Raw genomic sequence first — 16,369 nt, forward strand, 5'->3', positions numbered from 1 at the left:
TCCCCTGAGAAATGAACTTCATTTACTTGTTTTTTCATTCATTCTTTTCCCTTCTAGGTGAAGAGAATGGAGACTCCAACCTTGGCTGGGAGAACATGCCTCAGGATCCTAAGGGTCAGACTCCAGTCTGGTTTTGCAGTCAGCAAAGCCCCAAAGAGCAAGAAACAATCTTTGGGAATGGCCTCTCACTTGGTGATCTCATCAGCTCCCAGATCCAAATGACATCTATGTGCTGATTACTGCATTTACTCATTCAGCCGTATTTCTCTTATCTCCAGTCTTGCATCTCTACCTGCCTCTCAGATGCCTTGAATTGGATGTTCAATAGACCTCTTAAAATAAACAGAACTCATTATCTTTCCTTCAAAACCCTCTCTGTCCTCCTCCCACTTATTATAAAAGGCTCCCAGTCCCTCGGAGTTTTAATCTAGATGTCATCCTCATCTTCTCACTCTCATTTCCCCATATCCAATCTGTTGCCAGGGCCTGTTGACTTCACAGCTTCCACATCTCTCAAATACATCCCCTTTTCTCCTCTGACACTGTCCCTACCTTCCTGCAGATCTCTTCACCTCACAACTGGACTACTGCAATGTCCTGCTGGTAAATCAGTTTGCTTCAAATCTCTTTCCACCCCAATCCATTCTCCATTTATCCGATTAAGTGATTTCCTAAAACATAGATCTGATCACATCACCCTCCCAATCAATACACCCCAGTGGTTTCTGATTGCCTTCAGGATCTAATACAGAATGCTGTTTGATATTCAAAGCCCTTCATAATCAAAGCCCCCACCTACTTTTTCAGTCTTCTTATACCTTACTCCCCAACAAAGATTACAATCTTTGATCCAGTGACATGGCTGCTCCATACACAAGACACTCTTCTTCCCTTGGTTCCTGGCATTATCTCACTGTTCCCCCATGCCTGGAATACTCTCCCTCTTCAACTCCAACTGCTAACCTTTCTGGCTTCCTTTAAATCCCATCCTTTACTAGAAGTCTTCTCTAACCACTCTGAATTCAAGTGCCCTTCTGTTAACTATTTCCTCTTTATCCTATATACAACTTACTTTGTATATATTTGTTTGCATGTTATCTCTCGTGGCAATTTTTTGTTTTCTTTTTATTATTCGAGTCAGGGATGTGCAATCTTTTGTTAACTCAAAATCTATCTTAATATTAACTTCATCTGATCAAAACCTCCCAAAGGATATAAAAATATTTTGAGGAGCCTTAAGCTTAAAAAGCCATAGAAAGAATCTCAATTGTGGAAGACTCATTGGCACTATGTGATCCTTCCTCTCAACTAGCTTATTGTCAGGCACAGTGGATATAACAGGACTTCTTAAACTTTTTCCACTCATGACTCCTTTTTTGCCTGAGACATTTTTACACAAATCTGGATATATAGGTCTATAAAATAATTCCCCACGTGAGTTTATAAGCCATAGTTTAAGAAGTTTTGGGATAGAGTACCAAGCCTGTATTCAGAAAGACTCATCTTCCTGGGTTCAAATCTGACCTCAGACTAGCTGTATGATCCTCAGAAAATTACTCAATTACTCTGTTTGTCTCAGTTTCCTCATCTGTAAAATAACTTGGATAAAGAAATGGCAAACTACTTCAATATCAGTATCCAGTATAAGTCATGCTGAGCTCTTCATGTCCCTACTTTGGGTTCTCTTGACAAAAATACTAACATCATTTACCATTTTATTCTCCAACTTATTTTACAGACGAGGAAAATAAGATAAATAGGATTAAAGGACTTGGTCAGGATCATAGCCCTAATTATTGTCCAAATCAGATTTGAACTTAGGAAAATGAGTCTTCCAGATTCCAGGCCTGGCACTCTAGCCACTGCACTACCTTTCAGTCCCTTAAAGTAAATATCAACTTTTTAAAAAAGTAAATAGCATTTTTTTCCAATTACATGTAAAGGTAGTTTTCAACATTTATTTTTTATAAGATTTTGAATTCCAAATTTTTTCCCTACCATCCCCCCTCCCAAGATAGCAAGCAATCTGATATATAGGTTATACATATGAACTCATATTAAATATAAATATCAACTTCTTGACATTAAGTAGCTAAATTGATTCAATTTATTTTTTGCAATCAAATTAATAAAGCTAGGGGCTAATCATCCACCTAACAGTGGAGAGGGTGAAGAAGAGGGGAGGAAATAGGCAGTGGGGACTAGAGACAACACTATCAGAAAATCCTCTGTAACCCTTAGGGGTGTTATAGCAGCCTGGCCTTGAGATAGTTGGGGACAGTGCATGCCATAGTACATTGACATATTATAGACTTGATTCTCAGCAGGGGAGTTTTCACACTGTAGAAAAAGGTTGCAGATAAGAGGAGGAGCCCAAACCCTGGCTTGGCTAGCTTATAAATGTGGGGTTTGAAGGTACTGGGAAGAATCATGATGAAAGATAATAATATTCAGTATTTCTGTAAACTATTTGCCTTATGTTCTGATGAAGTTTAAGAATCACTTTTTTAAACTGAGTGTATGACCATCAGTTGGAGAATGGTATATGAATATTATGGAATATTATTGTTTTATAAGAAATGATCAGCAGGATGATTTCAGAAAGGCCTGGAGAGACTTACATGAACTGAAGCTAAGTGAAGTGAGCAGAACCAGGAGAACATTGTACAAGGCAACAGCAAGATTATGTGATGATCAATTCTGATGGACGTGGCTCTTGTCAAGAGTGAGATGATTCAGGCCAGTTCCAATGATCTTGTCATCTGCACCAGTACTTTTACAACATAGTATTTTCATATTATATACATAGTGATTTTTGTTGTTGTTTACTTGCATTATGTTTTCTTTCTCACTTTTTTCCTTTTTTGATCTGATTTTTCTTGTGTAGCAAGATATTTGTGGAAATATATATAGAAGAATTACACATTTTTAACATATGTTGAATTATTTGCCATTTAGGGGAAAGGTTGGGGAGAAGGGAGGAAAAAATTTGGAACACAAGGTTTTGAAAGGGTGAATGTTGAAAATTATCTATGCATATGTTTTGAAAATAAAAAAGCTTTAATAAAAAAAAATTTTTTTAAAGAATCACCTTCCTATATATTTGTTGTCATTCAAATGTTTTTTAGTTGTATCAGTGTTTTCACGATTCCGTTTGGGGTTTTCTTAGCAAGAATACTAGAGGGTTTAGCCATTTCATTTCCAGCTCATTTTATAGATGAGGAACCTGAGGTAAACACAGTTAAGTAATTTGTCCAGGATTACACAGCTTTTAAATGTCTGAAGCTAGGTATGAATCTTCCCGACTTTAGGCCTAGTACTTTATCCCTGCCTAGGAGTATCACAATACATATTAAGTTACTGAATCCTGTTAAAAAATTTTTTTTGTTTGTCATTGTATGTTTTGAGTGCTATGTGTTAGCTTTTCTTTTGGAAGTAGCAAACAAATATCTATTCTATATTTGACTCATTCTACACTGATATTTCCTCATTTAGAAAGATGCTAGACATGAGCCAAAACATAAGCTTTAAGTAAGTCTTCTTTCAAGGGGTACGGAAGTGGGGGCACAAAGAGACAAAGAAAATTATCTGATCCTCTCCCTCAGTTGTTGGGCTTTCTCAAGAGAACCTAGTCCAATCTGATATAGAGCTCCGGAGCAGATAGGTTCCTTAATGCACAAGAAGAGGGCAAAGTGCCAATAACTCCTGGACTTTTGATAGTTAAATATTAGATATGATTCATACACAATCATTTGTATCAAGAATATCCATGAGTAGCTACAGTTTTCCAGATTGTTGTGAGTAATCAATTTTATTTTTAAAAAAAAGCCAAACTAAAAAACTTTTTAAAAAAAAGGAAGTCTCTGCAAAGTTGTGCAACAATATGGGGGTAGAACATAATTATTGCAAAACATGCTAGCTTCCTTGTATAAAAGTACTTTGAATGACATTTGAGCTAAAAGAAAAATCTCTTATTTTTTTAATTATAAAAATAAAAATCAAGTAAATTTATTCTTAAACAAATTTCCTATTATGTATTTGTTACATGATTTTGAAAAAATAAAACACCTGAGTATTTTAAACAAATCAAAGTCCTCAAATTCATACTCTGTTCCAGAAATATAAAGTGAATAACTTGTTCACATTAGAACTCTAAATAATAAATTTATAAAATAATATACTTTATACAATATTTGACACATACTCAGAAAAAGAAATGAGACTGTGTGGGTCAGAAACCATTTAACAAAAAGACTGGATAGATCTCTAGAAGCAAAGAAAAGTTTATTATATGTTCTCGGGAGAATCGGGTATCCCACCCAAGGCAATTGAAGGGAGGAAGCACTGTGGGGGGCAGGGTCAACGCTTTTAATCCCTAACGAAAATTCCCCTTCCCACCACTGACCCTCATCCTTATTGGCTGAGGATCTTACATTCTAATCGTAGACTACCTAAGAAATTGAACTTGACCAATAAATACACAGTTGCCCCTATTTGGCTGAAATAGGGAGGATAATAAGAAGGGGGCTCAAGTATGCCCTTAGGGGGATAACAGGGAGGGGGCTTTAAGTGTGTACTTAATATAGCAGGGAGGAGACTTTAAGTATGCCCTTAGGAGAATAGCAGGGAGGAGACACTTTAAGTATGCCCTTGACTTAACGCTTAAAGTCCTTCAATCCTACAGAAACTTTGAAATAGATGAAGCCTTACTCGATTTTCACAACTATCTTGCAAGATCTCACCTTATCTCGTTCAAGATGAAGACCTGCTTATTACTTAATTGTAAAGGTAATTTAAATTTTAACTTAAAATCTAGATTTTCCAAAATAAGAATGAAAAAGGAGTCTATTTATCATAAACAAATATGATAGCGAGCCATTGGAATGTGTTGAATGGGGGATGTGCTTAAGACATGGTTAGATTCTCCTAAACAAAGATTAATTTTTACAGCTGATTGGTATATTGACAGAAAGGGGAAGGGTCAAACCACTCAATAAATATTTATAAATCACCTACTGTGTGCAAGTATTGTGTGGCCATGAGAAGTATACCCTCATTAGTAAACCCTTACTAAAGGCCTGAGGGTTCCTTTCAGCACTGGATTAATTATTCCAAATATATTGCTGTTTTCACTGCACTTTGAAAGAAATTGCCTACCTTAAATTACACCCTTTGTAAGTGGTGGATTTGGGAGCCCTCTGAAGCATTTATGAGGTATTTTAGGAGAAAACACTACTTTACCCTTTGGTTAATAAACTTTTGGAATTTCAAGCCTGATCCAAAAACTTCAAATCAGAAGTTCTTAACTCGATCCTTGAATTTCCCCCCTCCCTTCTTTGAATAACTATTATCTAGTTGGTTTCTTTTTAATTGTTTTATTTTATTCATTTACAAACATTACTCTGCGTGAGGGAATCATGGAATTCATCAGACTGCTTAACCACTCCCCACAAAAGTTCAGAGTCCCTGGTTCAGATTCAATTTTCTCTATTCAATAAGCAATTATTAAGCGCCTATTATATTGCCGGCCGCTATGCTAAGCACAGAGGCTATAAATAGGCAAGTCTGCCTTCGGGGAGCTTACATTCTGATTGGAGACAACATGCAAACACAAAAAAGCAAGTTATTGAGAGGAAAAAGAAGATAAAATTCTTGCATGTGGCAGATTAAGGGATAGTGGGACTGTCCTGGGGCACTGACGTCACCACAGGGGCCCCCCACTTCCCCGGGCTGGTCACGGTTAAGGCGAGGCTCCTGGGATACTTCGGCTACTGGGTCTGGGTGCGCTGTCCAGTGTATTTCCCGTGGCCCAAGGGCGCACCCAAGGGCACTGCAATCTCCATTAGATAATAAGGCGGGAAGCATTTATCCAGCGCCGACTGTATATTAGTATACGGAGCTGGGCACTGGGGGATACACGGGGAGACGAAGCCGCACAAGAGGAAGATCTTCTCGGGGTCACACGGTCACAGGCCAGAACTAAAGGGGAAGGACCCCAAAAGCAAAGAGCTGACGCCTGAAATCCCAACCCCGCTCCTCCTGGGGCGTGGCTTTGAGTTTCTGAGGAGAGTAAACACCGGGTCACGCGCTCAGAGAGCGCCCGTCCGGGCCCCGCACCCTCCCATTCTCGACTTCCATTGGCCCAGCCTGGGGGGGCGGGGCTTCGCGGAGCCCAAGGACCGTCAGGGCTATTACCCGGCTCGTGGCTCTCCCGGGTCCAGCTGCCATCGGGTCGCTGGGAAGATGAGGCTGGGGACAGCGATGCTCCGGGCCCTGCCGCTGCTGCTGCTGCTGCTGCCGCCGGCCTCGCCGGACACTCCGGAGGCGCTCGAGCTGCCCCCCCGAGAGGACGTGGCGCGCATGGCACGGTTCATAGTTCACGAGTGCGACTGGGGTGCGCTGGCCACCTTGTCCACGTTGCCGGCCGTGGACGGGCGCCCCTTCGCCAACATCTTCTCCCTCAGTGACGGGCCGACGGACGGGAGCAGCGGCGTGCCCTACTTCTACCTCAGCCCGCTCCAGACGTCCGTGGGCGACCTGCAGGTGAGGCCCGACTGCGCGCCCTGAACCCGGGGCCGAGCTCGAGAGCCGCCGGGGCGATGAGGACGGCTTGATTCGCGGGGACCGAGCCTTTAGGGGCCTAGGGAGGGGGGAGGGAAGGAGTACAGAAAGAGGGAAGTAAAAAAGGAGGAAGGGGGAGGGGGACACAGAGGGAAGAAGAGGAGAAGGGAAAAGGAGAATGAGGGATGAAGGGTAGCAGGAAAGAAGTGGGAGGGGAAGGAAGGGGAGGGGAGGGAAGGAAGGATAAGCACCTACTATGTGCCAGCACTTTTCTGAAAGCACTTAAATATTATCTCAGTCGATCCTCCCAACAATCCCGGGAGATAGGTGCTGTTCTGGTCCCCATTTTACAGCAGAATAAACTGAGGGTGAGAAGTTAAATGACTTGTCCAGAGTTCCGAAGCCCACAAATTTTTGAAGCTGGATTTGAACTAGGGCCTTCATGACTGACTTTAGGTTCAATATAAATTACAGAAGACTTGACATTTGGATAGTTCCCCACACTGATGAAATGATAAACAAAACAGATCGTGGTATGCTGCTGTTCCACTCTCCACCCATCTTTCTAGAAGCCAGCTCACATCTTCATGGTCTTTTAGGAAGCCTTTCTCAATCACTCCAGCAGCTGTGGTGCCCTTCGTTGTTAGTATAATTTTGCCATTGATCCGTCTTATTGATCAGGATATCGCATGCATTGTATTTTAAGTTTTAAAATTTGTTTCCAGCTAGAGAGCTTCTTGATGGCAAGGGCCATGTCTTAAGTTTTTTTTTTTTCCCCCCATTGCACCTTCAAAATTGTGCTCAGTAAATAGTTGTAGTTTGAGCTAAAAGTCAGATCACTAATACTTTGCTTGTTGCTTTTGTGGTGGTTGTGATTCCAGGCCATGGTGGCCACCTTTTGCTGGAGTGAATGGAGGGCTGGTTAGAGTTGTCTCTGGCCTAGTGTCTGACTTCAATATATCCAAAAGAGTCTGTACAAAAAGCCAGCACAGTCTGACATCCAAACTGTGACCTGTTTTTTATCTAATAGTGGCACATTTAACTGGCCTCATATCCCAACAGACACACGCTGTGAACTCTTACTTAGCATTTTCCATACTCCTTAGTCTTAGAGCTCATCTTATCTGGATATTACAACAGGAATAAGCACTTCTATTTTAAAAATCACATTAAAGATTCTGCTAGCTGGAGCTATCCGAAACACTTGTTGATCAAGCCACTTTGGGCTTTGATAAATTAGCTACTGAGCAACTTCTCTCTGTATTAAATTTCATATCATATCATAACCTTAGGCAGAGAGAGAGAGAGACGGAGAGACAGTTAAGACAAAAGATATGTTCTTTAAGGTCTTGGACTCTTCTTATCTCTTGCATTTTGTACATTCATGGGCATATCAAGTAAATGCTTAATAAATGTTTGTGGATTGAATAAAGAATAGAATTAGGTTCATAAACAGAAAATAGCACTTTAAAAGTTTATTAGCGGGTAGCTAGGTGGCACAGTGGGTAGAGTACCAGCCCTGAAGTTAGGAGGGCCCGAGTTCAAGTCTAGACCCCAGACATTTAACACGTCTTAGCTGTGTGACCCTGGGCAAGTCATTTAACCCCAATTGCCTCAGCCCCTCTCCCTCCCAAAGTTTATTAGTCAGGGACAATGTTTGTTCCTAATTTAAAGTTTGCTTTAATTGATTTAATTAAATAAATTAAATTAAATGAAGTTTGCTTCATTGATTTTCAGCAAGACAAGAGTTTTGCAAGTATGGGGATAGATCTTCTAACCAAAAAAGAAACAATTGCTAGTTACATTTACTCTGAGCCAATCAGGGCCCAAACCATGACCCAAAGCATATCTCCTATGGCTTCATTCAAATAATTAATAAAACTGTTGAAAAGCATAGAAACAGTAATAGATTACTATTCCATTAGACATCTCTCTTCAAGTTACTATTGACCCATAATTCTTTAGGTATAGTCATTCATCTTCTTCTAAATCTACCTACTTATTCATTCAGCCCATATTTCTTTAGTTCATATACTGAAATCTAAGTAATATTATATCTGTAGCATTCCCATGATCCACAAAAGTAGCTACTCTGTCAAAAAAGAAAATGAGGTTAATCTGGCATATCTTGGTCTTGATAAATGTAGACTACCTTTTAATAATCAAAGCTTCTCAGAATCTATCCATGTCCTTTTTTTGAAAATTGGAACATCATTTGTTCTTCAGCCTTATAATAGCTCTACACTTCAACATCAGTCTTTTAAATATCACTTTCTGTAGGCTTAAGAAGCATCCCAGCCATGAGTAGAAATGCTGTTTATAATGGTGCTTATTTGAAGCAAGGTGAGTGGAAGTGGCTATTGAAAATATGTGATAGTGTTGGGGGTTTCATGGCATCTGTGAAATTTATTCACTTTCCAGATGTCAGTTAACAGAAAGATTTCAGCCTTCATTGTCATTCTGCAGGCGAATCCAAATGCTGGTTTGACATTGTCTTTGGCACAGACTGGTTTTTGCAAGAAACATGAATTTGATCCTCAGAGTCCCCTTTGTGCTCACATAATGCTTTCAGGAACAGTCACTAAGGTGGTAAGTTATCATTGTATAATAATAAAGACTTAAAGTAATGGGATTTTATTTTTTAATCAAGTAAAGAAGAGCTTGGTGAACTTAATTATATTGATTTGTCATTAAGGTTGTAGAGAGTACTGTAGAGGAAAAGCATCCTTATTTAAGGTAGTATGCATAACAGGTGCAACATCCCTTGGATTAAATTTGAAAAAGTAATGAATGATGTCCAGGAAAGAAATGGAGAGACAAAATGTGAAAGAAACACTAGATTAAATGTAATTGATATTGATCTTAAAATTACTTATATTGGTGGACTAACAAACCTTCTTTGTAGCACTTTGTGTTTTGTTCATTTGAGGCAAGCTTTATTTAAAGAGCAGTTGAGAATCACTTTTGGGTATTTAATTGATGAAAAGAAGAAAATGGCAAAAACAGCAGAAGGAAATTGGATATCCAACATATTGTTCAGTCCAATTAGGCTCTTTTAATAAAGGTTGTTGAATTTTATTAAAATTTTTTAATTTTTACCTCCAATTTTATATTTGTTTTGTCTTTTGAGCATTTTCAATTGCCATCTGTACTGTCTTCAGATATTAAATATCTGTCAGTAACATTTCTTTTGTTTAGTCAAATTATATATGTAATTGTATATATTTAGCTTGAGGATTCTAAAGACAGTTATCATAAGTTTTATTGTTATAATTAGTGCAAGTTATTTAAGTATTTTAAGAAATACCATCGATTATACTGCAACATATTTAACATATATAGGACTGCTTGCCATCTTGGGGGGGGGGGGTGGAGGGAGGGAGGGGAAAAAACGAAACATAAGCGAGTGCAAGGGATAATGTTGTAAAAAATTACCCTGGCATGGATTCTGTCAATACAAAGTTATTATTAAATAAAATTAAATTAAAATTAAAAAAAAAAAAAGAAATACCATCCATTTTCCAGGGAGATCATCAGTACTGATGGTATTTTCCACTTTATATCTATTATAATGACCCATAAATAACTAGGATTTAAAAAACTGAATTGTTATTTTCCTTCTTTCTACTTGCCTGATTTAAAAAAAAATCAAGATTTACAACTGAATTACTCTGTAGATTTTGGTGACTACATATTCTCAATAGATTAGAAAATAAAGTATTAAAACTGTAAGGATTTTTTATTTCTGATGGAGAAAAAAAATTACATTCTTCTTTGATAATTTTTAGGTGAATGATACAGAAATAGCCTTTGCAAAAAAGTCATTATTCACTCGTCATCCTGAAATGAAATCATGGCCTTCAGATCATAACTGGTTCTTTGCCAAATTCAATATAACCAACATCTGGGTCATAGATTTCTTTGGTGGAGCCAAAACAGTGACACCTGAAGAATATTTTAAAGCCAAACCTTAGTAAGTACTTATCTTCTTTCTGTTAATATGACTATTTCTAGTAGTCTCTACATTTGTTGCCTGAGTTCCCAATACTGATTAAAGTTTAAAGTCTGTGTTGGGATTTTATTAAAGATGAGGAGAGTCTGAAATGTTGCCCTCACTCTCTCAAAGAAAAGTGTATTAAAATCAACATATGAGAAAAGAGTGGGTGAGGTACTTGATCTACTTAATCTGACTCTTAGTAAACTAGGGACAATCTACTCTCTGAATCTTTTTACACCCTTAGGACAGTTCTTAGAGACCCAGGTGTTTCTAGAACTTTTTCCTTAATTCAGTGGGCCTACAATAAAAACAGTGAGTATGTTCTAGGAAATGTGGACTGGTATATCAGGAAATCAGGATATTAGAACAGATTGGAGAAGAGCCACAGGAGGAAAAAAAAAAAAAAGAACTATGGGAAGAAGTTGAATGAGGATAGAAAGAGGATAGAGAGGAGGGAGGACAGTTTGGCAGAGGAATAGAAACTAAGGAATGAGATCAGATTCCATGAAGTTTAAAGAAGAGTTGGTATGGTCATGTTGAAGAAAAAAGTCGGTTTCCATCTTCTGGAAGTCTTCTGAATTTTTTCAGTGATTAGTGCTTCCTCCTTCTTGAAATTACTGTTATATACTTGGTATTTCCTTAACTTACATATGTGTTCTATCTCTCAGTAAAACAACTTGTTGAGGACAGGGACTATTTTGTTTTTGTCTTGGTATAACTAGCATCTAACACAATGTCTTGCATAAGGTTAGAATTTAATAAAAATTTAAATTGAAATGAGTTGTATTTTGAGTAACTGCTCTGTTAATTACATTTATCTGGGTCACACTTCATACTGTTTCTAATAGCAAAAATAAACTTTATGAAGTATTTTACATATATCTCATTTGAGACTCATAGCAGTCCCCTGAAGTTGAGAAGATGAATGCTATTATTCTCATTTGTAGTTGAGGAAATGGGTGATGGGATGCCATGTGCCTGTGGTGACAGTGTTAATGAACAATGGCGCCAACACTTAACCCCACATCTTTTGACTCCAAGACCAGGGCTCTCTCCACAATATCACCCTGCCTCTTTACATTATAGACTTGTTTTATATGCATAACAATTCAACTGGAATAGAAATCATTTCAACTCTTGGCAAAAAGAAGTGTAGAAATTAAAATTTGGGCCAGCATGCTTACCATACCAAGGAAATTTAAAATTATTTTAATTCTGGACTAATAGATCATTGTGATACAGGAAAAGAGGAAAGTAAACATTTTTGTGAAGGAAAGTTAATCTGAAAAACTGATTGTTGAAAGAACTTTTGGAGGAGAAACATAATATTTGCAAGTGCTCAACTCATTCTTCCTCTTCCCGTGCATAAATATTGGTCTTAGAAGATGTTATTTTTCCAAATAACAAAAAGCTTTTTAAATTAGAATTTAATTTTGCTTAGATGTGATACTTTCAAAAAAAATTAATCCTTTAGTAATCTTCCTAGGTGCCATATATCAATCTAATACTGAGCTATGATAAAAGGAAGACTTATTTAAATGTTAGGTCAAGTCAACAAGCAGCTATTAAGTACCTATAGTTGTCCCTTCCACACCTCAGGGATTAGGGGCATAACATCCCAGGGATACAGAAAATTCTTGTAAAATTTTTTGGCCCTACCAAAAATACTGACCTTCACAAGTCATCTGTGGCTTTTGCAAAACTCCCTACAAATTCCCAATCTGTGATATATCAAAACTGCTACTGGGAAAGTTGCTGTGTAAAAGGGATAATGATAGTTTTACTGTGTTTGAGGCACTGGTGACACAAAGAAAGTCAAAAAAATGTCCCTGCTTTCAAATATTTCACAATATAAGGAGGGAAACATTTGAACAAGTCTGATAGACCCAGGATAAATTGGAGTTAATCAAGAGACATTGAGCACAAAAACTAGGGACAGCTGGGAGAAGCTTCTTTGCAGAAGGTAGGATTTCAGCCAGAAAGTGAAGGTGAGGAGGGAGGGCATTTTTGGCATGAGACAGCCCATGAAAAGGCAGAATTGGGAAATTGAGTGTCATGTTTGAGAACTTTCAGGTGGTCTGGATCCCAGCATCTACAGAGGGAGACCGAAGAACACTAAGAAGAGAGGAATAGGCCAGTTTATAGAGGGATGTAAAAGCTAAACAAGACTTTATACTTGATCCTAGAGGTGTTAGTAAGGATAAAGTTATTGAATGGGGGGAATAATGTGGTCAGACTTATGCTTTAGAAAGAACAGTTTGGCAGCTAAATGGAAGATAGACAAGAGAGGGAGAGACTTGAGGCAGAGAGATTAGTGCAATTATGGGTTGAATAGGGACTTAATGAGGCCATGTCAGAAGAAAGAATGGAATTATGAACGAAAAAATGTTGCAGAATTAAAAACAAGACTTGGGAACTATTTGGCTAAGGGAGCTTAAGAGAGATGGCTTTTCATCAGTTCATTTCATAGCATCCTGATTTTTATTGGTTATTTTTGTTTTTTTCTTTGATAGCATAGAAGAAAGTATATACTATGATCCTAAGGCAGACTACTCAAACATGGAGGAGAAAACATGATTTTTACTATCATAAAGTCAGCATGAGCCAATATTGCTTACAAGACCTCTTTTTTTTTTTTTTTTTAACTGAAATGATGAGTCAGAATACTCTAGAACAGGGATCAAGAACCTATTGTAGGCAGCTGCTCTCCAACAGAGAAAAATCAATTAAGTAAAAACAGGGAAATTTTCTTTGAGAAACAAAAGATTTCATTTAAAAATTGAAACAAAATAATATTTTGTCCAATTGATTCAAATTTAAAATATTTCAATTGTAATATTTGCTATTTAAAATGAGGAAATGGGGGGGGGAAGAGTAGGAAAAGAGTAAAAAGGAACTGGTAAACAGCTACACAGAGAGAAACACATAGAAAGAAAAATCTGGAGAAAGACATGGATTTGGATGAGTATGATAGAGTGAAAAAAAATATTGGCTTTAGAGTTAGAAGAATTTGGGTATTAGTTCCAGCTCTGCCACTTATTGTAACTCCTCATCTGTGAAATAGGAATAATACTTGAATTACCTGTTTCATGTTACTAAGTGTAAGTTGTTATTGGTAGTTTAATAAGCCATTCTTTTTATGTTATGCTTCTTTTCAATTATCATCTAGTCGTGCCCATTCAGAGTATTAATTAGATAACCATTATTCTCTCCTTCCTTTGAAAAAGATTGTTTTGAACCTAAGTTATCAGAGTAGCCTACCAGGTGGGAAATTATTTTCTGGACTAATGATAACCAAAGCAATAGTACTTCATAGACTAGATGTACTTAAGTCTAATGTTTCCTTTGGGTTGAAGATTCCCTGTTTTCATCTTAAAATAAATTATTTTTAAAATCTTTGCACGTGTAAACTCTGCTTAATAAAAATTCTTTTCTCCCTTCCCCAGGTGAAGAAGAATATGGTCAATTACATAATTCTGTCAAGAAACTTGAGTTACTTTGTTTGGGATACATAGAGAAACTATGTAAAAGTTTCTGTGCATAGTTTTGTTTTAAAAAAATCACCTTATTTTTATATGCTTAATATTCAAATCAAAAGCTTGCTGTGAAAAATTTAGGTTTACTATTTTTATGACACTTTGAATTTTTCTTTTTAAAGAAATAATTCATTAGAAATCCTGATTCTACTGAGTATTAATGTAGTATGCTCAGAAACAAAAGTTGCAAATTTAAAATGGGCCTTTGAGATTGGAAGCTTTTTCAGTTCTTGTTTATTCCTGGAAATTTCTTTGCTCACTAAACTTACTAGTCACTACTTATGAGGCCTTTGATAGTTTTATCTGAACAGGATGAAAAGTGAAAAATTTGCCCATATACTGAATGTGCCTGAATCTTGACAAACAAACTTTTTTTTTAAACCAAATGAAGCTTCAGACAACTAATCAGCTTATGTATGGTGATTTTGGGATTCTTGCTAGTCATACAGGAATAAAGCTAGATTGTGAAGAAATTGTTGTGACAATATGTGGACTCAAGTAGGCAGATGAATTTGTCCCTAAGTTTGATTTTTACCCATTTTACCTAAATAGCTTTCTTCTTAGGATTCCCTTCCTCCCTTTAAAAAAACAAAACAAACAAACAAACAAACAAAAAAAACAGTGTTGGAATTTGTGGATAAATACTGAGATGAGTCCATGGTTTCAGGTATTATTCTACAATGTTCTTTAACTATTCTTTCTTGCTTTTGGCAATAAGGTCATCAGGCTTTTTTAGGTGTTTTTTCCAACCCCTCTTGAAAGAAACCAGGAGAGGGAAAATCATATAAAGAAAAGGAAAAATGTTTTCTTCAAAATAAAATGTAATGGAAGATGTTATTGCTAATTATTATAATGATTATAAAAATAAGTCTGAACCCTTTTGGGAAGCAGGAAGAGGTATTATCTTGAAAGGTAGTATGATGGAGCTGGAATCAGATCTCACCCCTAAGACATATGTACTTGTTATAGGACACTGGACAAGTAATTTTACTTCTCAGTATCATAGACATCTCTCTTAAAGCTGTAAGTTGCAGAGAAAGTGCCAATTTGCATTGATAGAAGAAATTTTCTTGTCTGAGAGTTCTTTATAACATTAAATCACCAATCCAGTTCCTATCCTCTATTTGAGTTCTTAAAATTGATTATTCTTATAAGGTAATTCCTAAATATCGTAGACTAAAATATTATTTTCTATATTTCCAATAGTCATTTTCAGACAAGATTATTTATTTGAAAGTGTGTAAGCTATAGCAGTAACAACAGTACTTCTAGAGTTGTCTTTATCACTCTGTTATTGATTCATTTTTTAAAAAATGCTTTATTCCTAGTTGTTTAAATCAACATCAAGGGAATAAAAAAGGGATGAAACTTTACCAACATCATATTAAAATCCTTTAGAATTTCATTAAGTAAGATCAGGTCCTATACAGATTTGCCTTCCCCAGAGTTCCATCTTAAAATGAATAATAGCTATTCAACAAATATTTGTACTGTAAATTGATTACCCTTGAGGTTTCAATGAATTTATGTAACTCAGGGAAACACAGCATTTGAAAAGATTTTGGGAGCTATTTAGATGAAATGGGTTTTTAGAAGCCTACCAGCTATCTTTCTTAAAATGTTATAAAGAAAACAAAATTGCTCATTTACTCAAAATCTGCTCATTGCAGAAATAATTTCTATGGATTTTTCAGAATTCCTTTTGAAGTGTTATATGTTGGAAGTTAAATGTTATATTCAAAAATTGCAAAGTGAAAAAATGACTTTATTAGAAAACTATAAAATTGACTTTATAGTATTCTATCATGCTCAATTGATGCTTTAAAAAATGTTTTCTATAAAATTTCATTGTGAAGTTGATCTCAAACAAATCACTAATAATTAAAATTTATTCTTTAATGAAAAGTGTTTGATTTATTGTCTTCTGATTTTTGCTTTCTTCTAAGCTTGTTGTGAGTTCCTTCTGTTTCTGTTTTCATTTTAGCCTAGACTGTTATCGTAGCAGTCAAAGAAGATAAATTACTATTTCAAAGCTTAGCTGATGATCTTTTGATTAAGTGCTGGATGCTTTTCTTCCCTTTTGTCAAATAGCTAATCATACGCTGAAATTAATGGAAAAGCCAGAGCCCAATATGTTATAGAACCTTACCTCTAGTGAAGTTAACTTTATGATACAAATTTAGGATGACCAGCCTAGTTATATCCTTTTCATTTATTGTTAGCTTTCCGTTGGAAACTTCTATTCCAGTCCTCTCTTTCAACTATATAAAAGCCC

At 36.7% G+C, this 16,369-nt stretch overlaps 1 protein-coding gene across 2 annotated transcripts; it reads left to right on the forward strand.

Annotated features, from left to right (window-relative positions):
* The first annotated feature begins 5,316 nt into the window (after nucleotides 1-5,316).
* On the forward strand, nucleotides 5,317-15,999 carry CREG1 (cellular repressor of E1A stimulated genes 1). 2 transcript variants are annotated; one of them, XM_051999025.1, is made up of 4 exons: nucleotides 5,330-6,543; nucleotides 9,028-9,150; nucleotides 10,350-10,534; nucleotides 14,005-15,999. In XM_051999025.1, coding segments are annotated over exons 1-4 (609 nt in total). In that variant the 5' UTR covers nucleotides 5,330-6,243; the 3' UTR covers nucleotides 14,006-15,999. The 2 variants fall into 2 exon arrangements, with proteins under 2 accessions (XP_051854986.1, XP_051854985.1); XM_051999026.1 differs by lacking the exon at nucleotides 14,005-15,999 and having other exon boundaries at nucleotides 5,317-6,543; nucleotides 10,350-10,535.
* Nucleotides 16,000-16,369: the final 370 nt, after the last annotated feature.

This window comes from Antechinus flavipes, chromosome 4 (genome assembly GCF_016432865.1).
Source record: "Antechinus flavipes isolate AdamAnt ecotype Samford, QLD, Australia chromosome 4, AdamAnt_v2, whole genome shotgun sequence".
Classification (NCBI taxonomy): Eukaryota; Metazoa; Chordata; class Mammalia; order Dasyuromorphia; family Dasyuridae; genus Antechinus; species Antechinus flavipes.